This window comes from Amborella trichopoda, chromosome 9 (assembly GCF_054954075.1).
Source record: "Amborella trichopoda isolate Santa Cruz 75 chromosome 9, AtrichopodaSantaCruz75HAP2 v2.0, whole genome shotgun sequence".
Taxonomy (NCBI): Eukaryota; Viridiplantae; Streptophyta; class Magnoliopsida; order Amborellales; family Amborellaceae; genus Amborella; species Amborella trichopoda.
In genome coordinates, this window is record NC_142344.1 from 48,127,027 (window position 1) to 48,154,197 (window position 27,171).

Consider the following 27,171-nt stretch of genomic DNA (forward strand, 5'->3'; position numbering starts at 1 on the left):
CATAGAGAGAGAGTACATTAAAATTTTAGAGAGAGTAATGTATCAAAGTTTGTTACCAAACAATGAACATCAAAATGATGGTGAATTTCGTATTATATATCAAAAAAGAGATTTGAGGAATTAATGACAAGAATCCTGAAGATATTACAAATCTATAACTTTTTTTTTAATTTTAAATATCCAAAATTCCAAGCTTTTACAATATTGTTGTATACTTGGAAAGAAAGTCGCCTATACATGGAAAGAAAGTCCCCTATACAGAGCAATCATTCACTGCATGAAAGAGGGGAAGGGGCAGCATGTCCAACATGCAGTTGACACTGTTTCTCACTCCAAGGCCCATTTGTCTATGCTTACCACTGCCCTCCTCATCCTCGTACATGAATGGGCCCTAACGCCCCATGGCAAGCATGCACTTCATAAGCTGTCGCTGAATTATTCACTATTTATGTTTACCATTCCTCCTCCAATATAAATGGGTCACTTCCTGCACAAATCAAACAAATTCACGAAACCAGCAGTCTTATCGCTTTGTAGCCCACAAGAATAATGGAGAGCCTCCCTCTTCCTCTTGCATGTGCCCTACTTCTCCTTACTGTAGGTTATATCTCCCTCAAAATCCACACTGTAAATTATACGTTGATCTGTACCACTATTTGCTTACTTATTGTTGTTCCTCATTAAGGGGGATATTTTTAATTTTTTTTTTTTTGTTCTAACTGTTTAACCCTTAAACTTTAACGCTTTATTTATAGAGAGGGCATTTCAAGTACCAGTCCCCGCGTTTATTTGCAAGCTTTTTGTATTTTGTAACGGAAACATAATGGTTACTCATTTTTTTCTGTATATCAAAATCTGGTGGCTAAAAATTTTAACTTTATTATTGCTAATTTTATTTTCAGAGTTTGGGTAGAATATCTACTTTTTATTTTTATTTATTTATTAGAGTTAATTGTTTTTAGAAATAGTATTAGTCTGGTTTTTTGTTTAGTTGAAAAAGTCCTTTTTTAAGAAGCGGATGTTATGTTTTTCTTTGGATGGGAATAAGTTGAGATATATGTGGAAAGGAGTCCGTTTGGTTTCTTTAGGAACGTAGGTTTCAAGTATTAGAAAGAAAGGAAAGGAGGAGACTAGTGCTTTTAGGACTGGAAAAATTGGTTTAATAGGAGTAATTATCTGATTTTGAAAGTTTGATAGAGGATAGTGGGAAATAGAAATAGTAGTAGTTATGTTTAGTTTTTCGCATTTTGTTTTTTATTTTAAAGGGAGTGTTATCTTTTTGGTTGGGTTGAAACTAGGGAAAGTAATGAGTCACATAAATGTAAAGGCAAGGTTGAGTTAGGAAAGGTGGAGAAAAGGAATAGTTATCTTTTTTATGAAAGAGAAGAGGGTGCAGAAAATGAATAGTTATCTTTTTTATGAAAGAGAAGAGAATTTATAAAATGGGTTGCATTCTATTGTAAAATAGAGATTGAATTTTTATTAATAAGGAAATTGCACGCTATTGTAAAAAGGAGATTGAATTTTGATTAATAAAGAAAGTTGAATGCTATTATAAAAACGAGATTGAATTTTGATTAATAAAGAAAATACTTTTTTGGAGAGAGAGACCCTTTCGGGGTGTTGTTTCTTCTCTTTGTTAATCTGCTCATGTCTGAATGCTCGTATCTGCATGTTTTTTTCTTTCTTCTTGTGATTCCCTATACGATATTTATTTCTCTCTTAAACGTGGTTAATTTTGCCGGTGTTGCTTGTTAGTAAAATTTATAGTGCATCCTTTTTCGCTGTTAGTAATCTAGTTTCATGAAATTTTTGTGTATTATCTTCGTGTAATGAGATATTTTGACTTGAACAATGAGCAAGGATAGATCTTTGTCACATCCCTTAGACGGAGTACTGATCTTCACTTACTTGTTGTTAAATGTTGCATGAAGGCAAGGCTTAGCCACTACCATGTTGCGGCGACGCGAGAGAGGGACTGGCTTCAGGCATTCCCTAACACTCGAATGCCTGATGTTATTCGTGTCCGCTTTCGCCCCGTGCCATCAGGTCTGCTGCGTATGGGTTCGCGCAATCGCGACCCCCGCTTCTTGTACTCCGACTTCTCTAAAGAGAATCATGATCCAAGAGAGACCACCCTCTTCTTAGAAAAGGAACTCAAAGAAGGAATGAACAAAATTCTCTACTTTCGCAAGTCGGAATTCAATTGTGCCTCTCCTTTCCTTTCTCGTGAGGATGCAAATGCCATGCCATTCTCGTCAGCTGATCTCCCACGCATCTTACAGCGCTTCTCATTTCCTCCCGTTTCTAGTGAGTCTGAAGAAGTTGGTATCACCCTAAAATGGTGCGAATCATTGGAAGCCCAGGAGAAATGCCTCACTTCTTTAGAAGCCATGATAGACTACGCTACCCACTCTGCTCAGGACCATAACATTACGATGCTCCGCACTAACGTCAATAAGGCTTCTGTGCTCCAAGCTTATACTGCAATAAAAGTACAAAGAGTGCCGAGTAAGCCAAGCTCCACAGCGTGCCATAACATGCCTTATCCTTATGCTGTGTACTATTGCCACTACATTGGAGAAGGAAGAATCTACGAGGTGAGCTTGAAAGCGGAAGATGGGAGCATAGTAGAAGCAATTGCGACTTGCCATGGAGACACTAAGGATTGGGCACCACCTCCAACGTGGTTTCAAGCCCTCCCCGTAGGCCAAAAGGCAGATCAACACAATTATGCTTGCCATTTCTTACCTGATAACCACATCATTTGGGCTTCCGTTTAATTTGCCATGATCAGATGATGCAGTCAAAATAACTCGTGGGACCTATATGTTGGAATAAATAAGAACGATGCATGCAATGTTGAAATTTTAAAATTTTACATACGCTCTGACTTTACAAAAGCTTTGATCCCATGTTTAGAGTTTTTGGAAAGGGCTAATCATAGTTACTCTGATACCATATTAGATTTTTACAAAAGCTTTGATCCCATGTTTAGAGTTTTTGGAAAGTGCTAATCATAGTTACCAGGAGCGCTAAACTAGGGTGGCACTCCCGCTCCAAAACTCAGCTCTGGCATTTCGTGGCCGCAATCTTAACCGAAATTGTTTAAAATTTTTTGGGAGCTCACTCCTATTTATAAGATTATCAATCGCATTCAAAGCCGAAATCTTAACCGAAACTGTTTAAAATTTTTTGGGAGCTCGCTCCTATTTATAAGATTATCAATCGCATTCCGAAATCTCAATCGAAACTGTTTAAAATTTTTTGGGAGCTCTCTCCTATATATAAGATTATCAATAGCAATCAAAATGGAGCTCGATCGTACGAATCGTGATTCCACTTTCACACGGAACACATTGTTTTAAATTGTAGATCACGTGCTCTCACTCACTTGTGTGTTAAAATCGTGTTAACACGACACAAAAAGTTTGTGCTACCGATGGTGTAAATTGTTGTTTAATGCCATCAAGGAGAAATTTGAATTAATATAAAAATAGATTTATTGTTCGTTAGAGATTAAGACGAAAAGAATAAAATTATTAGAAACATTTGGTTTTTTTAGCTTTTACATAATAAGGTTTTGCAGGTTCACTAAAATATATGCTTTTAAAATCGATAGATTCATTTTGCATTTAATGCATGTAATGATATATTTTTATTAATAAAATATTATGTCTTTTATTTTTTATTTTTAAGATGTGCATTAAATTCGTATGTAATGATCAAATTTTTAATTATTAAAATATTGGATGCCCTTACTCACATGTGTGTTGTGTGTTTTAGAATATGAGTTAACACAACACGAAAGGTTTGTGCTACTGATGGAGTAAATTGTTGTTTAGTTCCATCAAGGAGAAACCTGAGTTACTTTTCTATAATGAAATAAAAAAAATAGATTTATTACTCATTAGATATTAAGACAAAGAATAAAATTATTGGAAACATTTTGCTTATTTAGCTCATACATAATATGGTCCGTAAGGGTTCACAAAATATACGTTTTAAAAAAATCAATATATCAATTTTACATTTAATGTATCTAATGATAAGCTTTTTTTACTAAAATAGTATCTCCTTTATTTTGAATTTTTAAGATGTGCATTAAACGAGCTTGTAATGATCAAATTTTTAATTATTAAAATATTTGATGCCCCCACTCATGTGTGTATTTGAGAATTCGTGTTATCACAACACAAAAAGTTTGTACTACTGGAGTAAATTGTTGTTTATTGCCATCATGGAGAAACCTAAGTTACTTTTCTGTAATGAAATATAAAAATAGATTTATTATTTATTAGAGATTAAGACGAAAAGAATAAAATTAATGGAAACATTTGGTATATTTAGCTTATATATAATATGGTCGTGAGGGTTCACATAAATATATATTTTTAAAAAATAAGATAGATCAATTTTATATTTAATTTATGTAATGATAAATTTTTATTATTAAAATAATGTCTCCTTTATTTTTTTATTTTAAGATGTGCATTAAATGTATGTAATGATCAAATTTTTAATTAATAAAATATTGGATGCCCTCACTCGTGTGTGTATTTTAGAATAAATGTTAGCACAACACAAACAGTTTGTGCTATTGATGGAGTAAATTGTTGTTTAGTACTATAAAGGACAAACCTGAATTACTCTTTTATAATAAAATCTAAAATTAGATTTATTGTTTATTAGAGATTAAGATGAAAAAGTTTAATTACTCTTTTATAATAAAATCTAAAATTAGATTTATTGTTTATTAGAGATTAAGATGAAAAAGTTTAAGTTATAGAAAACATTTGGTTTATTTAACTTTTACATAATATGGTTTTGTGGGTTCACATGGAATATGAATACTTAAAGTTTTTTTAATGATATCCTTTATGCCCATCATTTCCCTTTTCATATCACGTGAACTTTTTAATGCATATCTAGCATTTAATGCTATCAATTCAAAATATATATTTGTTTGTTGGGGATGAAAAAAAGGGAAATTCAAACCTTTTTGAGAAAGTACTTTGAATGGAGCTCGATCATCTCCAAATAAGAATGTGGCCTTTTTTAGATGGGGGTACGACTCAACCTTAAGTGGAATCTCATTCTTATTGTGGATGGGAGTACGATCGTAATGAATTTTGGAGCACGGTCCCATTTTACATGGAACGTGTTCTCATTAAATAAGGATCTCGATCCAAATGTATCGAGAAATCTCTCCCTATTCAAACAGGATCTTGATCCGTTTTTTTTACCCTCCGGAACTCTCTTCCTAAGCTCTAAAACTTTGGGCAGCCATTGATCTGATGTTGCCTCTCCCGAAACTGGAGCCGATCCCGCTTCCGGTAACTATGGGGTTGAAAAGACTGTTGGTATATTTTGGAAAGATGCATGGTGCTTTTACAGTATTTGATTGAAAAAGTACGCACTCTTTTTTGGAGAGATAATTGCAAACTCAAAAAGTTTATCACTAATATCTCATTTTATAGGAGCTACACAAGTTACATCCACATATTACTATTATCTCATTACATGGTGCCTATTTATAAGTATTTACCTAGCAGCTTTCAAACTACCCACAAGCCCACGTGACTCAAACTACCCACAAACATAACTTCTAGATAACTACCCACTAACATGGAGTAATTATTTGATAACTCCCCACAATAGGTAACTACCCAATGACACCCATTAACATAAAGAGATACCCATAACTGATAACTATATTAGACACATACCACATGTTCTTAATTTTTGCATCACACGTCCTAAATTTTTTCATCATTTTCAACATGTAGGATCTTAATAAATTGTGGCTCTCATATCTTCCCACTATTGATCTTATTTTCCTTGTCCTTTCTGCTCATCTTGAAATATTACATTCTTAAAGTATTCAAAGCCCATCATTGCTGAAAATTACAATTACCTGTGTTTCAGGACTCAGCCAAGTCCATTCATACTTTGTCTGAGCACCCCTAAGTTGTGTGTACAGCTAGATGATACAGAAAAAAAAAAAAGAAAAATCTTAATAATCATTAAAAAATCCTTAAAAAAGAAAAGAAAAATCTTAATAATCGATAAAAAATCCTTTCTCACTCTCTTTAATCCCTTCTTACCCTCTACCCCTCCCCCCCTAACTTCATTCCCGAACAACTATTTTCAACCTCATCTACCCTTTTCCAACAAGAATAAAGAGAGCTTCATGCCCATATATACTCCTGTTAAGGGAAGTGTTCTTCTTGGGGGAGAGAGACCATGTAATTTGTTCTGCGGAATCATCCTCTTCGTGGAGGGAGACCGTAATTGGAGAGAAGCCATGGAAGTAGAGAAAGATGTGCCATGCCTACAATTAGAGTTGGAAGAAGGGATGGGGAGAGAGAGATGTTGTGGAGAGAGCTAGGTGGGTGCATGGGGAAAGGGGAGACACATGTCTCATGCAATTTCCTTGCTTGCCATGCATTTATTTCTGCTTCCTTGTACTACCGTGCCATCAAGATTCTTCTTCTTTGGGCCCGGACTATAATTTTTTGTCTTTTTGTTTTCTTATTTTCCTTTAAGTGCCTGCACCGGCTATTAGCGGAATTCAGCCGAACTAGGATCAGCCGAACCCAGGCCCGGCCCATTGCCACCCGTGATTAAAATGTCTGCTATGCGTCATGTAATAGATATCTGCTATGCGGAATGTAATAGATACAATTTTCTTGTCATAATAGTATGGCTTAAAAATAGGCCGTTATTACCTTGAAAGACACATCCATGATATTTTTAATTTTTGTCATTTTGCCCCCGGTCCGATGTTTGACACATTGAACCGCTTTATTTGTCACCTCGAAAATATGTTCTCTTTTTTTTTGGGGTAAATTAGAGGGGGAGAACCCCTCTTCCCGGTTTTCAATAATCCAAGATAAAAAAAATTACATCATAGTATTTTACAACCCTACAATAGGGCAATTGAGCTTCATAGTATTTTACAACCCTACAATAGGGCAATTGAGCTTCATCATTAAAAGATGAAGTTCTACCTCTCTTCTCTCTCTGTCCTCTCTCTTTCCCTTTTAAAAAAACTCATTCTGTCTCTCTCCTATCTCGGGCAAGGATATGAGTGACAGAGAGTCACCAAACCAGATTGTGGGAGAACCATTCAAAACAGGGTTGAAGAACAAAGGTAGCGGAGAAACCTGCAAAACTACAAAGGATGTAAAACAAGGATGATTGATGGTCTTATGTAAATCCCATCTTTTACAAAACAAGGATCAACAGTCTAGATGACGCAAATCCCATAGAAGAGTTTGCAGCAGTTACGCTGCTCGAAACCCTAACTGAGGTGTGAGCTTTTCAATGCAACTGTTTTTCAACCCTTTATGCTTCACCAAAACCTTTCCAATGAGTTCTAGAAGCCTCAGAGTCTAGTTTTGATGAAAAATCTCGAAAACTATATCCTCAATAGTCATTGTCGTAGCCTTCTTATTTTTAGAATTCACTATGATAGTTTCATGCTTTTCTTTTCTTTGGAGGCAAGAACTAACTTCCTCTAGGTATTCCAGAGTGTAGTCATTCTGATGAAATCATATCCAGTGGTTTTCAGTCTCGTGAATTGGCTGACTTACCATGGAGCCATCCAATGGCTGCAGTTTCTTGAAAGAGAGAAATACAGAGAGGACAGAGACAGAAGAGAGAGACAATAGCAGATGTTTGAGGGGATAAATAAAGCAGTTTGATGTTTCAATATTGAACATGGAACAAAATTGAAAAAAAATAAAAAAAATCATAGTTGTGTCCTTACAAGTAATGATATCCTATTTTCAAACCATACCATTATAATGGTAAAAAAAACTGATCCATATGGAAATTTCCGAAAACTTAAAAGCCAGGCCACAACAGGAAGGATCTTGAAGGCACGGCCAGTACAAAGAAGCAGAGACTGGCGTGTCTCTCCTTTGTCCATGTACCCACCTAACCCTCTCCACACCATCCCTCTCTCTTTCCCCTCCCTTCTTTCATCTCAAACCACAGGCATGGCACATCTCTCTCTCTAGAGGATGACTCTGCCCAATAGATTTCCATGGTGTCTCTCCCCCAAGAAGATAACTTCCCGGAACAGGAATCTTTTATGGGAATGAAGCCTCTGTTTATTCTTGTTGGAAATTTTGAATCCCAATGGCAACGAATGCTGGAAAAGGATAGATGGGATGGAAAATAATTGTTCGGAAAAGATGTTTGAGAGAGAAAGAGGGTGGTAGAAAAGGGGAACTTCGGGGGCCGGGTTAGAGAGAGTGACATAGGATTTTTATTTGTTTTTTAATTTTTTTGAGTTTTTAATTGTTATTATTCTTTTTTTAATGTATCCCCGAGCTGTACACAACTCGATGGGTACTCGGCCAAAGACTGATTGGACTTGGTCGAGTCCCGATACACTACACTGGTAATTGTGCTTTTCAGCAACCATGAGCTTTGAATACTTCAAAAGGTAATAATTCAAGATGGGAAAAGTGGACAAGGAAACTAAGATTGGTCGAGGGAAGCTAGCTATACTTTATGAAGACCTTGCTTGCATCGTTATTATTTCAACATCCAAGTAGATGATTAGTTATTTTCATAAAGGTAGCCTAAGTTATTTTGACTGCATCTTCGGATCATGGGGAATTAAATAGACACCCAAACGATGTGGGTATCAGGTAAGAAATGGCAAGCATAACTGTGTTGATCCGACTTTTCGCCCATGGGGAGAGCTTGATACCAGGTTGAAAATGGTTGCCAATCGATAGTGTCAGAATGGCACCCCGCAATCGCGTCCACCGTGCTTCCATCTTCCCCTTTCAACTTCACCTGGTAGATTCTTCCTTCTCCGATTTAGTGGCAATAGTACCCAGCATAAGGATAAGGCATGTTATGGCACAATGTGGAGCTTGCCTTAGTAGGCACTGTCTGCACTTTCGTTGCAGTATAAGCTTGGAGCACAGAATCCTTGTTGATACAAGTGCGGAGGAACGTAATGTTAGGGTCCTGAACAGAGGGGGTAGCGTAATCTATCATGGCCTCTAAAGATGTGAGGCATTTCTCCAGGGCTTCCAATAATTCGCACCATGTTAGGGTAACACCAACTTCTACGGCCTCACTAGAAGCAGGAGGAAACGAAAAGTGCTGTAAGATGCGTGGGAGCTCAGCAGACGAGAAAGGTATGGCATCTGCATCCTCACGAGAAAGGAAAGGAGAGGCACAGCTGAATTCCGACTTGCGAAAGTAGAGAATTTTGTTCATTCCAATTTTGAGGTCCTTTTCTAAGAAGAGGGTGGTTTCTCGTGGATCGCGATTCTCTTGAGAAACGTCGGAGTATAGGAAGCGAGGGTCATGATTGCCCGAACCCATACACAGCAGTCCTGATGGCACGGGGCGAAAGCGGGCGCGAATAGCATCAGGCATTGGAGTGTTGGGGAGTGCCTGGGCCCAGTACCTCTCTAGTGTCGCCGCAACATGGTAATGGCTAACCCTTGCCTACATGCAACATTTAACAAGTGAGTGAAGATCAGGACTCCCGCTATTGGAAAAACTTTCCATATCTGAAGGATTACTGCTTGTTATCTTTTGTTTTTTTTGGGTAATTAGATTATTACTGATGAGAAGTGAAAAACATTTATACGCATAAAGTGTATCCACTCAAAAGCTCGCCATTTTTGTGCTAAGTGGAGGCACAACAATTACTGATACTTGATAATTAGTGCACTTTTGGTAACGTCGAAAGTATTTTTATATAAAAAAACTCCCTCATAGAAGTTTTTACACATCGTAGCAATCAATTGTGTGAAACAACTCTTACATTTAATCACATAGGATAGTTCTTTCATGTAAAAATACTTTTACAAAAACATTTATAAGCCTACAAAATGTGCCCATTAAGAGAGCAATGGGAATAGATATTAGTAGATGTCCCATAGTGTATAGTACACAACATGCTTTTTTTCAAAAGATTTTGTGAATGCTGTGACAACATATCAGAAAGAGAAGTAGGGCAAATGGTAGATGGAGCCTCCCCATGATTATACAAAAGCAAAAAGGATGGTGGTTTTGTATTGTGGTGGAGTGAGGGATTCCATTTATACAGGAGGGGTATATTAAACATAGGCAATGTGCCATAGAGAGAGAAAGCTTGTTCAGTGCATGTTGGACATGCGGCCATTGACCTCTCTCTCTCTAACGTGGTGAATCCAATGGTTGGTACGAGAACTGCTTTCCAAGTATGCAAATAAGCCATGATCCAACGATCATTAAAAGGAGTGGTGCATGGGGATCTTCGCTGACCAATGAAACGACGACTTCTCTCTTCAAGATTTTGAAGTTGGTGAGTGTAGTAAATTTTGGATGCTACATTACAAATAACGTAGTAAAAAACTTTATGTTGATTCATTGGAATAAGCACAAAATAAATGATTTCATTGAAAAATATGTTAATGGAATGGGATCAATGAAGCCTAGTTATTAGATGTGAAACTGGACGACTTGAATTGTGTAATAAAGTTTAAAAAAATTTATTTTGGACTTTATATCTAGTAATACATTCGGCCACCCAATTCCACTGCTAGCGATTAACAATATTTTTGACCTCGTTGTTCAAAAAGAACAGTTGGAAATGTGGACTCGGACTGACTACTCCGCCTATGCCCCAACCGAGTACTAGTCCAGTCTGAGTAACTCGGCCCAAGTACGTATGAGTAGTGTACCATCCGAAAATTATTAAAAGATAAAAAACTATAAAAATATAAAAAATAGGAAAAATATATTTAAATAAAATGTAACAAAATAAACTAATTTTTGCTTAAAAAGCAACAAAAAATAGATTTTAAAAAATGAGTTTATGATCGGGGGCATTTTTTGAAATTTTATAAAAAATATGGAAAAACGTAAAAATCGGCATTCATGGCCAAAATACTTTCATATCTTTTCAAAATGATAGAAACTATAAATAAAGGTATGACAAATATATTTCTTATTTTTTTAGGACTTTTTATAGAAAAAAGCATATATAAAGTTGCAACTTTAAAATATACTATCAAAGATGCACATTAAAAATCCATCTGAAAAGGTTGTTTTAATGTTGAAAACCCTTCTAATTGATCACATCAAGATCGAGATGTATGAATATGAAAAAAAAAAGATTTTGAGTCCTAAAAATAGTGCATCTTGCAAAACATTATCTACACCATCCATTTTTTAGATTTTTATATGTTTATAAATCTACTTGATTTTAATCATTTTTTTAAAAAAATTAATTAGATACGAGAATAGATTTTCACATAATCCTAAGAAATTTTTCACCAAAATTATATATTGTGATAAAATTTGGAAGTGCACCTTAATTGGATTGTTTAAGGTTGCAACCTTTAAAAAATCATTCATTTTTTTTATATATTTTTCTAGCTTTTTTTAAAAATCCCTTAGTTAGACCTCCAACTTGGGACGACTCGGGCTCGGAAAGGGCCCGAGCCCGAATGACTAGGTCGAGTGGAAACTACTCAGCCGATTTTGCCACTAAATTTCTATTGGAATTGAAATACCGAGAATATTATTAGTCATCCATTTTAAGTTTATTTATTTCAATTTGACGTGGAGAGGTCTTATTTTGTAGTATCTAGGATTTTATTTATTAAATGCCGTTTCCTTGCTCATATGGGCTCTAATACATGCTTTTCTTTGGCTTATTTTTAGATTGAATAAACTTTGACTGTGTGAACTTTTTGCAACTATTATACGGTAGTCTAGTTTTGTCATGTCAAAATCCATTGAAAACTAGCCCAACAGATACATTCGATATATTATGCTTCAAATATTTTCATAAATGTTAATGCAGTCTGCCAATACAATAAAATAAAATAATATTTATTTCCATTTCAATGTCAAATAACTTAGAGGATTTTTAAGAAAAAATATACAATAATACCATTCATCTTTTATGCAAGGACCCATGATTGTTGTATGTGAACTCAGAATGCGGGAAATTTTATATTGACCAGTGTCAATATCCAAAAGAAATTTTTTTAAACTTTGTATTATACTTAGGTTGTCAGATTTCATATCTTAAGGCTGTGACCTCTTTGTGCTAAAGCAAGTTGTCTTATAGTACACAAATCCTGTTTTCTAAAGCTGAACGGTTTTTGTTACACATCCGAACTAAGGCATTTTATTCCTCCTTAAGATGCATTACCGAGAGAGAGATGCTCCTTTGAAATATGCACTTGGTCTTTAAAAAAAAAAAAACCTAAACAAGAAAAAACAAATCAAATGAGCCAAATTCACCCTTTTGGGTTTTATTTCATCTCTAGTGATATCCTTCGTAGGACAACTACATATGGTATGTTAATAACATTTGATTTCAATTTTTGCAAGCAAAAAATCTTTATCTAATCAATTTTACTAATTTGCAATGGATAAATGAAGAAAAGCGAATTAAATGGGTATTATATTGCAAGCACACCACACTTTGTTGTTAAGACAACTTCTTCTTTGATGTTATTGAGAGATCTTAGTTTAGTTCACAAACTTGTTGCTCTTGTTATTTCTCAATTCATTTTAGAATGTTGTTTGTTGTCCAAAATGCCTTAGCTTGGAAACATGGAAATCATGTCCCCTTTTTTTCCTTTTTTTTTTTTTTTTTTTTTTTTTTTTTCACCATTCTAAATTTCATAAAAAGTGCTGTTATAATTATGGGGTAAGTGCTCTTGTTGCGGGGTAAGTGCTCTTGTTGCCTAGATTGGGATTAATCTCACACGAACACTTGACAAAGCTACTCTTTCGTAAAAGCAATATGGGATACATCAAATTTTCATTTTCAAGCTTATAATTGGCTTTTATGATGAATATAACCTCGTACTATTTTTTCAACTTAGATGAGGATGAAGTCCATATTTTATACGCGTTGTGATGCCTATATGTGAGGTTTTTGTTAAGGGATTTTATACCATTATTCTTTCTTATAAAGAGGTCACAATTGCTAGTAGCCATTAAATGTCAAATTAAATGATTTAGATTGAGACATAAAGTCCGAGAAAATGTTTTTTTACCTGGGCGTCTAATCAATAACACACTTCCAACTACCAAATTTTAAATCGCTAGACAATACTTAGTGTGAGATCTTTGTGTTACAAGTAAATGGTCCCTTTGTATACTTTTCATTCTACTAAAATATAGCTTGTGAAATCAATGTGATAATGCATTTCGTATGCAAGCAATTCTGTTTGCACTCGTTTCGAGTTTTGACCTAGGGCCTTTGATTTTTACTCAAACAACTAGTACATTATCATGCCAATAGATTTTATACTCCCCGTTGAGATTGTCCATTTATTCGTCGGGTAAACCCCAAAAAGGGAGTAATGTTGGGAATTCAAATTTTTGGGATACAGCTTCTTCACAATTGAGTAACCTAAATAAAAAAAAAGGGGTAAGCAAATTAAGCTGTCATAAGCATTTGAAAAAAATTTCTCAAGATCGAATTGAGATTGTCCAATCTTTGAATCGTGTGATGTAGGTGTCAAAAAACTAAAAATTCAAACTATTCTTACCTAAATAACTATCTACTTTATTTATTTTTCCTATACTTAGAGAGCTCAAATTGCAAACTTTTCTCTCTTTTTTTATTTGCTAAGGTTATTCAATGGTGAAGAATGTTGGGTTTATGTGGCCTTCAAAATACTAGATTCGATATGCTAGGCCGTCCAAGTTTAAAAAAACCCAAATACCTGGGCATAGGTATCTACCAAGAAGGGTTTAGTGGGTTAGCCTTTGATGAAGTCGGAGTATGCCTACATGAAATTCAAGGGCCCGTGTGGCCCTTGCTTGTGATGGAAAGCCTTTAGAGACAGAGCTAAAATCTCATCGTTATATCATCACACGGTACGTATATAGCTAACCGTTTTGAAATTCGCCAAAGAGAGTGAAGCATATACATATGTGAGAGATTACCCCTATGCACCATAGAGTCATGGTTGCATCATGGTCTTGAGGACCATGACTTTTTTGTCTCTAGGGGAAAACCTGAAATCCATTAACTGAGATTGTATCGTCTAGTCTATTGGCTGACTTTAGTGATCCAATAATGAGCCCCTACAGTGGACTGTGAGTCATGGGAACTGCTGGGTTCATTTGAGAAAGCTAGGTGGATCGTGGTCCGAAGTTGAAAGTGGAGTGCACCCGTATATTGATAAATTCTTATATATAATGGATCCAATTCTCATCAAAATTAATTAATTTTATTATATATTATTTTTAGAATGTTTATTTGAATTTTTGTGAATCTTCTGATATTTTATTTTATTCCGTGATGGTTATCCTTTGTTTGTTGGCTTATCGTTTGGGTATAGCTAAGTTAGAAGATAAAGTTGAATATTTGAAATATTTAGTAAAGCTTTGAATCAAGAATAATTGATCCAAGAAATAAGGATTGGCTATACTAAAATAGAAAATAAGATATATTTTTTTTTTATTTAAGGATTTGATGGGAATAGATTTAAGAAATGGAGAACAAGGCTCTAGCATATCTCTTTGCATCTTAATAGTTGATCAAAGAGATGAATGACTCAAATCTCTCGCCCCAGAAGTCACCTTAGATCGACAGTTAAGATTTGACCCTACGAATTGAAGCAAACCCCAACGCATAGAAAATCTATAAAAAAAAATTCTCTGACATCATAAAATCTCTATTTTTTCTTCTCTCTTTAAGGGTTTATCTCTCTCTCTCTCTCTTTCGTTTCTAGGTGACACGCCCAAGCTAAGGTTAGCTTGTGTTGGTTTGATTTTTGAGTAGAAAAGTGGTGATTTGATTTTTGGATAGCAAAGGAGAGGATCCCCTTGCTAGTAGATCTCTCCCTCTCTCTTTGATATATCTCTCATCTCTCCAAACATCAAGCCAAAGGAACTTGAGAAAAACTAATCAAACCAAAGGAACTTGACCAAGACTAAGGCATTGAGGCTTTATGTAGTTTGTTTTAGATTGAGATCCATGCTCCAAAGATCAAGCCAAAGGGGCTTAAGAAAGACTATGGCATTGAGGCGCTTAAGTAAGACTAAGACATTGAGGCTTTAGGTCGTTGGTTTTAGATCGAGATTCATATGCCTTTGAGTGGGTTTTGCCATATGTAGGAGAATCAAGAGACTAATCATAGATCTCGATCACCACTGAAAAGAGGAGACTTGGTGTGGAGTATACTAAACCCGGTTGATATAATCTCTGGCAATTTTACTTCTTTAAATCTCTATTTGTGATTTGATCTTTCCTTCCCATAAAGCAATGAGTTAAGGTTTTTATTTAAGGAATTGTATTCAATAGTGAAAGCAAGTGTGAACCGGGTTTTTTTTATTTTATTTTATTTATTTCAAGAGTTATTTGTTTGAAATTGGACATTGTGAGTGGTCTTGCTGGTGTAAGAATAAAAAAATTTTAATTTATATACACCGTGCATGATCACATAGTCCAACTTTCAGAAGTTGTATACCAAAAATTTGAGTTCTTAAAACTTCTCGTGTATTGGGGTTTACCCTAGGGAGAAATGGACAGTCTCTAACGGGAGTATAAAATCTTGTGATGTACTTTGAAATTTAAAAAAATGCAGGCTCTTCAATCACAAACTAGAATCAAAGTACCCGTAGGTGTAACAATCAGGTTGTCAAGTCAACCGACCTAGGTCTGGGTCCAAGTTTATGTTTCTGACCTAGTGGGTCGAGTATGGTTCCAAATGACTTCGAATTAACGTAAGTTGCATTCAGGTGCGTTATGAACCCTATCCGGTTGGGTTCAAGTCACCTAGTAAGGTCGTTCAGAGTCTGGGTCAATACGGATGTGACCCAGCCTGTCGCCACCCCTAAGTAGAGACTTAAAATAATAAGCACGAACCTCTCTCACACAACTTACTTCTCAATAGCAATTAGTATGATCTGAGCTTATTTCACTATACCAATTAGGATGATCTCTTTTTGACAAGAAGAGGCACACTTTCTTTCCTTCTCTAATGTATATTGAAAATGTCAACATATTGGTCAAATCATATACGGATGTAATACCATGAACAAAATAAAGCACATTGAATTGCACCTAGTCGGCCTATCTCGTTCAAGGAACGAAGCTTATAGGTATTTCTGAAGATTTAAGAAATGCATCAGTGACCCGGATTGTGCCTCCAGATTTCTGATGCAATTAGTGGATTGGCGATGTGGTCTACTAGACCAAGAATTAAAAAACTCTGAAAAAATTAATTAGAGCCAGCTCTGGCCAATTGTTGGGATAGAGTTGAACCCAAACAACTAGTTTAGTAACTAAAAAAAGGAATGGTGGAGCTAGTTTGTATCAGTTCTCTGACAAAACCGACAGTTCTATTTGAGAATTGGTAAGAACCAGGCTCAACCGGCCATTTCATTAGGGGAATCGGTCGATTCTCGATATATTACGGGATCCGGAGTTCTGATCTGGATCACCTAGTTTTTACACAGATCTTCCCCAATGAAAGCCAATCAAACCCAAGAAAACATAGACAAAAATAAAGAAGAAAGGAATTTAGCACCAACTTAAGTAAAACTATGCAAAACATATTCATTAGAAAACCTTGCCTACATTGTGCTAATGGCAACCATAATAAGATTAGGATGAGTAATTTTCATTGCTTCCTGAAATCCTTGGAACTTAAACCCATACAAGGTGGGTATGAGGCAAGAAATGGCAAAGAAAACCATGATCCGGCTTCCTGCCAGGAGCGGGGCCAATCCACCAAAAGCTCGGAGAAGTCCAGGACTTAATGCCTGCATGGCACCCTGCAATTGCATTCACTATTCTACCATCTCCAACAGTGGCAATAGTAAAAAGCACAAGGATAGGGCATGTTATCGTACACTGCTGAGCTAGGCTTCGTATCCTTTCTCTCCACTTTCTTTGCAGTGTATGCTTGTAGAAATGAAGCATTGTTAATGATGGCATGGAGCATAGTAATGTTATGGCCCAGAGAAGAGGAGTTGGCACAGTCAATCATGGCCTCTAAAGAAGTCAGACACTTCTCCGTGCGCAAAAGATATCGGGCAAATGATATAGGGCATCGGATTGTTGTGGAATGTCAGTGCCCAATACCTCTCGGATGTCAGTGCCTAATACCTCTAGGATGTCGCCAATACGTGGTACTGGTTCATCATTCCCTACATATAACAAGTAAATCTTAACACATCAGACAGTACATGGTATAACATAGACAGCATGTTACATTGTTCAACTCAAAATATCCCATTTTACACAAACACAAGACACCAAACAATTGTCAATGGAGGCATATTAGAAATAATCCAAAAAAAAGGAAAATTGTAAAAATAACTATGATTTTGTGGATAAACCAATATTTGACACTGGAAAAGATAGATGACTAAAAGGAGAATCAGCAGGTGAAATTAGTTCAGTCGTCGAAAGCACTCATCGCAAAAATGCACATGTGGTGTATTCTAGGTTTGAGCATAGGCATTTTCAGCAAGGTTATATAGATGAAGTAATGCAGTTTCAACAAGTTTATCTAGTTAAACATATTACCTTTCTTCAAGATTTACAGTTTTATTACACATTCGTTGTGTTTTGATTAGTGCAATAACCCACAAACCCCAAGATCATATTTATAATATATGGATTGAAGAAGATTGCGTGAATAGCACAAAATTCATCTTAACTTATTACAAACCTCGAGGACGAGTTTTCTCCAACTAAAGGAGAATGATTGCCGATATGATAATGTTAAATTCATATTTTTATTTTATTATTTATTTTGATTTTCAGGTCTACTTGTAGTTTTTATTAGGTATTTTTTTGGAATTATATTTATTTAGGAATTAGGGTTACGTTTTATTGATTGTAGGAATGCTCATCTTTGAAAAATGTGAGAGTAGATAATTATGGTTTTTTCTTACAAAAAGGGTGGAATAGGACGTTGGAGAAGGGAAACCTATCCTTCATTAGTTGGGAACCCTATTGCCCTTGAGATCAACCAATGCCTAAACTAACTCAAGAACCAAGATGGAAATACATATTTATTAGGATATTTCATTATTAAGTCAAAATTTGTAGAATTAATATATGCAGATTTGGTTACTATAGTTTGTTTCATCAAATCATTCAGATAAATATTAGTCTCCCAATAATATTGCAAGGTGAATATTTGCATGTATTCTCTTTCAGTCTTATGCTCGTTGGGGGTAGTTCAATCTAACTTGCTCACTGGTGTTTTGGTCGCTCCTGATGGCCCTTCTATCCCCCATCTTCAGCGTGCTGATGATATTCTTTTGGTGGCTGAAAGACACTTCTGCCAAATCAGAACACTACGGCTTTTCATTAAATTCTTTGAAGTTTTATCTAGTGCTAAGGTGAATACGCATAAAACTTCTCTTATGGGCATTAACTGCATGGAAGAGGAGATTCTGGACTGGGCCTCCTAGCTGGGTTGCAAAGCTGATTCCTTGCAATTAACTACCTCAAAATTCCTCGCCATTAACTACCTCAAAATTCCTCTTTCTGATGATCAGCTATCCAATGCTCAATGGACTCCAGTTATTGAAAGTTTCCAATTTAAACTTGATGGATGGAAGTGCAGGTTCCTATCCCTTGGGGGAAGAGTTCATCAATGCCACTGGCAAATCTGCCCATCTATTTCTTTTCTCTTTTTAGAGTTCCACAAGTTGTTATTAAAATTCTTGAGAGACTGATGATAAACTTCTTATGAAGTGGATCACAAAACAAGAAGAAATTCCACTTGGTTAGCTAGCAGATTGTTTGTATGCCAAAAAATGAAGGCGCACTGGGTATCAGGAGGCTCAAATCAGTTAATGAGGCCTTACTCACTAGATGGTAGTGGAGGGCCTCAAGCTCTCATGGTCAATTATGTTTACAGGGAGTTATTGCCAAATATGGGTGGGACCAATGCTACATGATTCTTAAAAATGTCCCGAGAAATAGGTCTGCTTCTGTAGTATGGAATGGACCCAAGCACATAATTCCTTCAAGCACTTGCCAAAAGAGATTTTCGACTCCAACTTCTATACGCTTTTGGCCTTGAAGAAAAATAAATTTGTGAAGGACAACAGGTGGTCCCGCCACCTCCAGGCTGGGTGAAACTTAACTTCCATGGTTCTGGTAATATTATCTGGTCCTTTCATGGGACCTTGCCACCGTGTATTGCTAATGAAGCAGAGTTTTGGGCCCTCTATCATGGAACCAGTAAACTCGACGACTCCTTCCAAAAGATTCTCATCGAAAGAGACTCCCTCGATGTCATCAACTGGTGCTAGAATCCTACTTCTACCCCTTGGTAATGGACCCATCTTTGGGATGGTAGTGACAAAAGCCTATGCGGGAAGGAGGTCTCCTTTATTCATATTCATAGGGAAAGGCATGGGCGTGCTGACACTATTGCCAAAGGAGTAGGGTTGTAATTGTGCTTTCTTTTCTTATGTTCTTTGCTTTCCTTCCTCTATTACGTTTTCTTGTAATTTTTCATCCCATCCATGAAAAGTTGCATGTATTCAATAGTGGGAATTCGGCACCTAGCACTAGGAAGTTCTAGTGGATTTTAAAAGCACTGATCATGGATATCAAGTATTTGGTAGTAAATGCAGTTGTATGTTGTGGTTAATAGTTAGTTAAGTTATACGTACACACAACATCTTGAATAAAAAGTTTGTTATCTCCCAAAAACTAGTTGGGAGTTTTTCTTTCATGATGATGTCATGCTCGAAGCCTTTTGCATTTCTTTTTCCTTTTTCCCAGTTTGTTTGCGATGCTTGATTCAACATGAAGGTGGTTGTAAGTAGTAATTTATTTTGAAGGGAAAATATTTCCATACCCCTTATTTTTAGGTTTCATATTTTTTTAATATCTTCACACCCCTTATTTTTTTTAATACACCCAAGATTTCAAAACATATCTTGAATCATAGAAAACTTAAGTTTTAACTCAAACAATTTGTTCAAAGACAACCATCTGTAAATCTCATCATTTCTCTCTCTTCACATGATATTCTCCTTATTGCTCTGTCTTTCTCTTTCCACTATGACACTCCCCAACTCCTTCTCTCTCTCATCGTATTACCTCTTTTTCTCTCTCTCTCCCTCCATGTATCTCACTCTCTCTCACATCCTATTTATCTCTCTTTCTCTCTATTCACCATGACTCTCCCTAATTCCTCTCTCTTTCTCACCATGACTCTCCCCAACTCCACCTTTACTCTTCATAATTTCTCTCTTTTTCTCTCTCCACCATAACTCTCTAATTTCTTTCTCTTTCTCACCATGACTCTCCCCAACTCCACCGTGACTATCCCTAATTTATCTCTCTTTCTCTCTCTCCACTTTCTTTCTCAATGACTCTCCCCAATTCCAGCTTGACTCTTCCTAATTTCTCTCTTTCTCACTTTCCACTGTGACTCACCCTAATTTTTCTCTCTCTCTCCACCATGACTCTTCCCAAACCCCTCTCTCTCACACATCGTATTACCCCAATCTCTCTCTCCTCCTCCATGTTTGTCATTCTCTGTCTTCGTGAAACACCTAACCTGAAAACCCTGACGTCTACAACTCTCGAAAACGACATTCTTGGAAACTTCGAACATCTGTAATGGCACTTCGAACCTCTGCAAATGGTAGGATAGAGAGAGACTATGTGGTTTGTGGTGCGAACCTCTACAAATGAAGCTCTTTATGGTTTGGATCCTCTGCAAATAAAGCTCTATGTAGTTTGAGTCCTTTGCAAATGGAGGTGCATGTGGTTTGGGCTGCGAAGATCTGCTCCCAAATGGAGCGCTAAGAGGTTTAGGGAGAGAAAGGTTGGGGAAACACAAGGAGAAAGAGGTTGGAAAACATAGAGAGGGGTTGAGGGACAGAGAAGTTGGGAAACACAAAGAAATGGGTGGGGAACAGGGAGAGAGAGTGGGGGTAAGAGAGAGAATAAGAGACAGAGAGAGAGTTGGGGGTGACGAGAAAGTGAGAAGGGATTTGGGGACAGTCATTGGGGGAGTGAGAATGAGATAAATTTGGGGAAGAGAGAGAAATAAAGGTTCAGAAAAGGGGTGCACTTTTACAAATTGTTTGGGTTTAAAAAGTAAAAAAATAAAGTGAGTAAAATTAGTTTTGGGGGTTAAAAGATATAAAACTTCAGTTTTCTATGATTCAAGATATGTTTTGAAATCTTGGGTGTATTGAAATATGAAACCTAAAAATAGGGAACGTGAAGATATTTTTCTTATTTTGAAAAAGGTTGTAAGGAGTAGTTATTGATCCATTGATGTGTCTGTTTGTGATGTTGTCGGCTTATGTAACCAACTTAGAGAGTAGGGTTGGCAAAGGGTATGGATTGGGCCAGGCCAGGTCTAGTTTCAGTTTGGCCCCATTCCTCTAAACTCCGGGCTTGGCCCTTAAAGGAAAATCAAGCCAAAAAAAATGAAAATTAAAGGCCAATCTAAAAGAGGAGAGATATTGAAGGCCTATGCATATTAATGGAAATTAAATATTGAAAAATCACCTAACTTCTCTACAATTACATTCTACACAGAAACCTATTTTTTGACTTTCCAAGGTCCGTGGGTTCCACTATTCGGCCCTTGGACCCGAAACTTAGGGCACATTTGAAAGGTATGAAAACTTTAGAGAGAGAAACTATCACAAATTTTAAGTTTAGATAGAGAAAGTATATTAAAAATGTAGAGAGAGACACTATATTAAATTGGAATAAATTTTTTTAGAGAGAAACTATATTAAATTGGAGTAATATTTTTTAGAGAGATAAACTATCTCAAAATTTTTAGAGAGAGAAACTACGTCAAATTTTAATTTCTTGAGAGAAAAATTATACTAAAATTTAGAGTAAGAAACTATATAAAATTTTAAAGAGAGAATGTACATGCAATTTTTTAAAGAGATAAACTATCTTGAATTTAAAGTTTGAGGTAGAGCATCATAAAACTTTAGAGAGAGAAAGTATATCAAATTTTAGAGAAAGTACCTAAAAATATTTAGAGATAGAAACTATCTCAAATTTTTTAGATAGAAAAACTATCTCAAATCTTAAGTTTGAGAGAGAGAGAGAGAGAGAGAGAGAAAATGTATTAATTTTTTAGAGATAGACACTATAACAAGTTTTAGAGAGAGAAACTACTTGAAATAATTTTAGAGCAAGAAACTACCTAAAAAATTTTAGAGAGAGAAACTATCCCAAATTTTAAATTATGAGGAAAGAAAGTATCTCAAATTTTAAATTTTAGAGAATAATAATAATATAAAATTTTAAAGAGAAAAACTACAACAAATTTTTGAGAAAGAAACTACATCGAATTTTAGAGAAAGTAGCTAAAATATTTTTGAGATAGAAACTATCCCCAAAAGTTTTAGAGAGACCTCAAATCTAAAGTTTCAAGAGAGGAAGTAGTCTTAAAATTTGAGAGAGAGAGAGAGAGAGAGAAACTATTTTAAATTTTATAATTAGAAACTACCAAAAAACTTTTAAAGAGAGAAATATCTCAATTACTTTAAAGAGAGAAACTATCTCAAATTTAAAATTTTTGAAAGAGAATGTATGTTGAAACTTTTGAGATAGAAATTATATCAAATTTTAGAAAGAGAAACTACCTAAAAGTTTTTAGAGAGAGAAATGTAAAACTTATGAAACCCTAAAGAGAGAAAGTGAAGAGAAGACCATGAATCATTCATTCCCCTCAACAATTAGTTTTACATATTAGTATATATATATATATAGTGGACCAAAATACCCTTGAGGGTAAAGAATGAACAAATAACCTATACAATATTATAAAAGACAATCTCATCCTTAACACCCTCTCTCAAGCTGAGCACGTGTCTTGTGCATCGAGAACTTGTATGTGGACTCATGGTATCTTGATCTAGTTAATGTTTTAGTGAACATGTCTGCCAGTTGATGGGATGAAAGAACAAAGGTCATTGAAATAGCACCTGATACAACCTTTTCTATGTGTTTAGTGTGAGCATGGAAGATAGGATTGGTGGCTAGGTGCATGGAACTTTGATTATCATAAGCTAGAATGGTTGGTTTAATTATGGAAACACCAATTTCTTTAAGGAGCATACGTAGCCAAGTAATTTTTGTCGCGACAATACTCATTGCTCTATATTCTGATTCTCTACTAGATTTAGATACTGGGGCATGTTTTTGCTACTCTAGGAAATCAAACTCTTTCCTAATAAGATACAGAATCCTGTAATAGACCTACAATCATTAGGGCACCCAGCCCAATCAGCATCAGAGTATGCTTTGAGGTCAGGTGAACTGGACGAAGCATAGAATAATCCATCATGTATAGAACCCGTAAAATACCTCAAAATCCGTTTTGTGGCTTCCATGAATTTACATACTATATTCACTGCATAAGCAATGTCAGGACGTGTAAATATAAGATAATGAAGACCACTAGCTGCATTTCTATACAAGGAAGGATTTGTAACAATTCCCCTTCTTCAAGCCTTAACTTCCTAATTACTTCAGTCGGGGTAAGAATAGAATTGCATCCCAACATCCTTGTTTTAGAGAGTAAGTCAGGAATATACTTATGTTGGGTGAGAACAAAGCCTTTTTCATTCTGATGAGTTTCGATCCCCAAAAATATTTTAGTACTCCAACATCCTTCATTTCAACGTTCAGTTTCAATTCTTTCTTAATATATTCAATGCCTTTAATATCATTTCCAGTGACAATGATGTCTTCCACATAAGTTAGAAGGATAACAATACCTGAAGATGATCTTTTAAGAAATAAAGAGTAGTCTGCCTTGCTTCTTTGAAAACCATTACAATGGAGTAGACAATTGAATTTCTCAAACCATGCCCCAAGAGCTTGTTTGAGTTCATAAATCACCCTTTTTAATTTGCAAATATGATGTGGTCGTAAGGGATCTTCAAATCATTTGGGTTGTTGCATGTACACTTCTTCTTTCAAATCACCATAAAGGAATGCATTTTTCACATCAAGTTGATGGAATTTTCAATTAAACATAGATGACAGAGCCAGGATTGATCGAATAGTGGTGCCTTCATAACTGGACCGAAAGTTTGATCATAATCAATGCCATATTCTTGACTAAAGCCCTTGGCCACTAGTCTGGACTTCAACCTTTATGTTCAAAGTTGTATCCAATAAACTCACACTCATAAGCCTTAGGAGAAAATTTATTTATTTGAGAAGAATAAATCTGTGAGAAGTATACACATCCAAATACCCAGAGAAAAGAGTAATTTGGTTTACTATAAAAGAGCTTTTGGAATGGAGATATGATGACAACATTGAGCTTGGCAATCTGTTAATGAGATATACACTGGCCAAAGGAATTGAGGTAAACCACTCGCATACATCATGGAAAGATTACTCTCAAACAACTTCACTTTGCTTAGTCGTTGATGCAAGGTTACAACGTCACTTTGCCCGTAGCCGGATTTGTTCCTATAGATCCCTCATCTTTTTCACATCTCAAACAACGTCACTTTGCTTAGTCGGTGATGCAAGGTTGAGCGTGTTGCTTTGGTTACAAGGTTCAGCATGTCGCAATAGGTTTAACGTTGCAAAATTTGTTTTGAGAAGTATTGCAAAGTTGAGCATCGTGGTTGCAAAGTTTGCATCAAGCAAGTTAGCTGCCAAAATTTCAGTTGCTAGCTGTTGCTTGAGATAACCTTTCCATAATCGGGTCATCCTATCCATACGCTTCAATAGAAGGTGATCATCACCACGGAATAGAGCCTCCACAATTGCTGATGTCAGTTGAGGTATTTCCTTTATGTTTAGTGATCTTGGATGATGATTAGTATTAAAAAAAAACGTGGACTGCATGTTAAGCTAAAAGTCTTGCAACTTTTCAAATTGAGTGTTTTTTGTGATTATTAAATGATATATTTTGTAAGAGATTTTTAAACTCTTGTGAGCCAAGGGATTTTGGCATGTATTGGATTCTTCTTTTTTACAGTCACAGTTTGCGTTGAACGGTTATGAATCCTATATTTCTAAGGTTTATTTTGTGAAGAAAACGAATCTCACAAGTGCGATTTTGAGCATTTAAGTCGTCGATAGTTTGATAATTTTCATTGGGATCTTCGATTAGTTCTAATTGAGGCAGTTTTTATTCTTTAATCGCTCTTGTTATCAATCAGGTCAGTTTTATAGTTCTTGTTATCTCTTTATAATGGCAAATTCATAAAATAACTTCAGCATGAAACTTATTATTGTTCTTTTGAATAGACTTAATTATCTTGTTTGGTCGAAAGCTGTTTCTCGTTCTCTCATTGAAAAATCTAAACTTGGATACATACCTAAGAAGAAAACCATGAGTCTTGATTTCAAAACCTTTGAAAAAAGTATTGAGAAATATCCATGGATGCTAATGAGAAATATGAAACAAAAAGGACTCAAAATAATGAGGGAGGTAGAGGCCTTAACTATTATCAGCAACCAAGTAGCAACAATGGTTCTTCTTCCACACAGGATTCTTCTTCTTCATTCTCGGACACAGGTAACCCTAATGTTTTCATGTCTTCTTGTGACAATATTCATTGGATAATAGACTCAGGGGCCACCGATCATATGACTAGTAACTTATATTGTATATCCAACTTCAAAAATAATGAAAGTATGAACCTTGTGTCTATTGCTAATGGTTCATTGATTCATTTTCATGGTGTTGGTAAGAACAATTTCTTCTCCAAGTCTCATAATTCTGAAGTTCTGTTTATGCCATCACTTTCCTCTAACTTGATGTATATTGGTAGAAATACTCAGAGCATGAATTACAACGTTATTTTTTCTCCCAACTCTGTGACTTTTCAAAACCGGGCTACAAGGAGGAAGATTAGTGAAGGAAGACTATCTTATGGGCTATATTTATTTAATCAGGAAGTACTTCTGAAACTCACCAAACTGGTTTAAAAGAAGAAGACTATGTCATGGCCGTGCCCCCCCCGGATCCCCCATTGCCCAGGTCTTCTCGTATCTCTCATCCTTTCTCTAGAATTCAAGATTTTTATACTTACGATGGAATTTCTTTTCCTGTTCAAAATCGTATTTCTTATGAAAATATCTCCCCTGGATATTTTGGTTTTTTGAGTTCTATTTCTAATTCTGGGCCAAGTAATTTTCAAAATGTTATTTCTCAACCTGTATAGAGGAAGGTCATGAAAGAGGAACTTCAAGCACTTGATAAGAACCATACTTGAGACATTGTCAAGCTACCTAAAGGGAATAAAGCAGTTGGATGTAAATGGATTTATAAAATCAAATATAGTAGTGATGGGTCTGTTGAGAGACATAAGGCAAAGTTGGTGGCCAAAGGATTTACCCAAACATATAGAGTGAACTATAAAGAGACTTTTGCACCAGTTGCCAAGATGAATATTGTTCGTGTTCTTTTGTCTATCGTAGTTAATTGTGGGTGTTCTTTGCATCAGATGGATGTTAAAATATCCTTCGTACATGGTGACCTTGAAGAAGAAGTCTATATGAGTCTTCCTCCATGTCATTCTAAAGAAAATGAGAAAGGTTTTGTATGCAAATTAAAGAAGGCTTTGTATAGACTTAAACAATCACCTCGTGCATGGTATGCCAAACTCAGCTTAGCCTTGATGAATGTAGGGTTTCATAGAGTTCAGTTAATTCTTCGATGTTCACAAAAAGGGGAACTTCAGGTACAACAATTGTACTTATTTATGTTGATGATATTATCATTATAAGTAATGATAAAGAAAGCATCATGAAGATTAAAAATTATCTTCATAAGAAATTTGACATCAAGGAACTTAGTCAACTAAAGTGTTTTCTCGGCATTGATGTTGCACATATAAAAAGTAGACTATTCATTTCTCAAAGGAAATATGTATTAGATTTGTTGAAGGAAACTGGAAAACTATGAGTCAAACCCATAGACACTCTTGTTGATATTAATTGCAAGCTTATTTCAACAAATGGAAAACCTCTTGAAGATGTGGGCCGCTTTCAGAGACTTGTGGGCAGATTGATTTATTTGACTGTGACCCGACCAGATAGCATGCTCCTAGATCATGTCATATTGAGGTTGTTAACAGAATTCTCAGATATCTTAAGTTGTCACCCGACAAAGGTATTTGATTGAAACTAAATGGTCACACTAATATTATTGGTTATTTTGATGCTGACTG

General features: G+C 35.7%; 2 protein-coding genes across 2 annotated transcripts; one reads left to right on the plus strand and one right to left on the minus strand.

Annotated features, from left to right (window-relative positions):
• The first annotated feature begins 260 nt into the window (after positions 1–260).
• On the plus strand, positions 261–2,876 carry LOC148780582 (BURP domain-containing protein 3-like). The gene is made up of 2 exons (XM_011627822.2): positions 261–597; positions 1,935–2,876. The coding sequence occupies exons 1-2, from the start codon at positions 550–552 to the stop codon at positions 2,781–2,783; spliced, it is 897 nt and encodes a 298-aa protein (XP_011626124.2). The 5' UTR covers positions 261–549; the 3' UTR covers positions 2,784–2,876.
• Positions 2,877–8,841: 5,965 nt separating this feature from the next.
• LOC18441789 (BURP domain-containing protein 8) lies at positions 8,842–23,361 on the minus strand. Its single transcript, XM_006852015.2, has 3 exons — positions 23,232–23,361; positions 17,090–17,154; positions 8,842–9,483 (listed from the first exon to the last, which is right to left on the minus strand). Exons 1-3 carry the CDS (start codon positions 23,359–23,361, stop codon positions 8,842–8,844), a joined length of 837 nt encoding a protein of 278 aa, XP_006852077.2.
• Between the last annotated feature and the right edge of the window lie 3,810 nt (positions 23,362–27,171).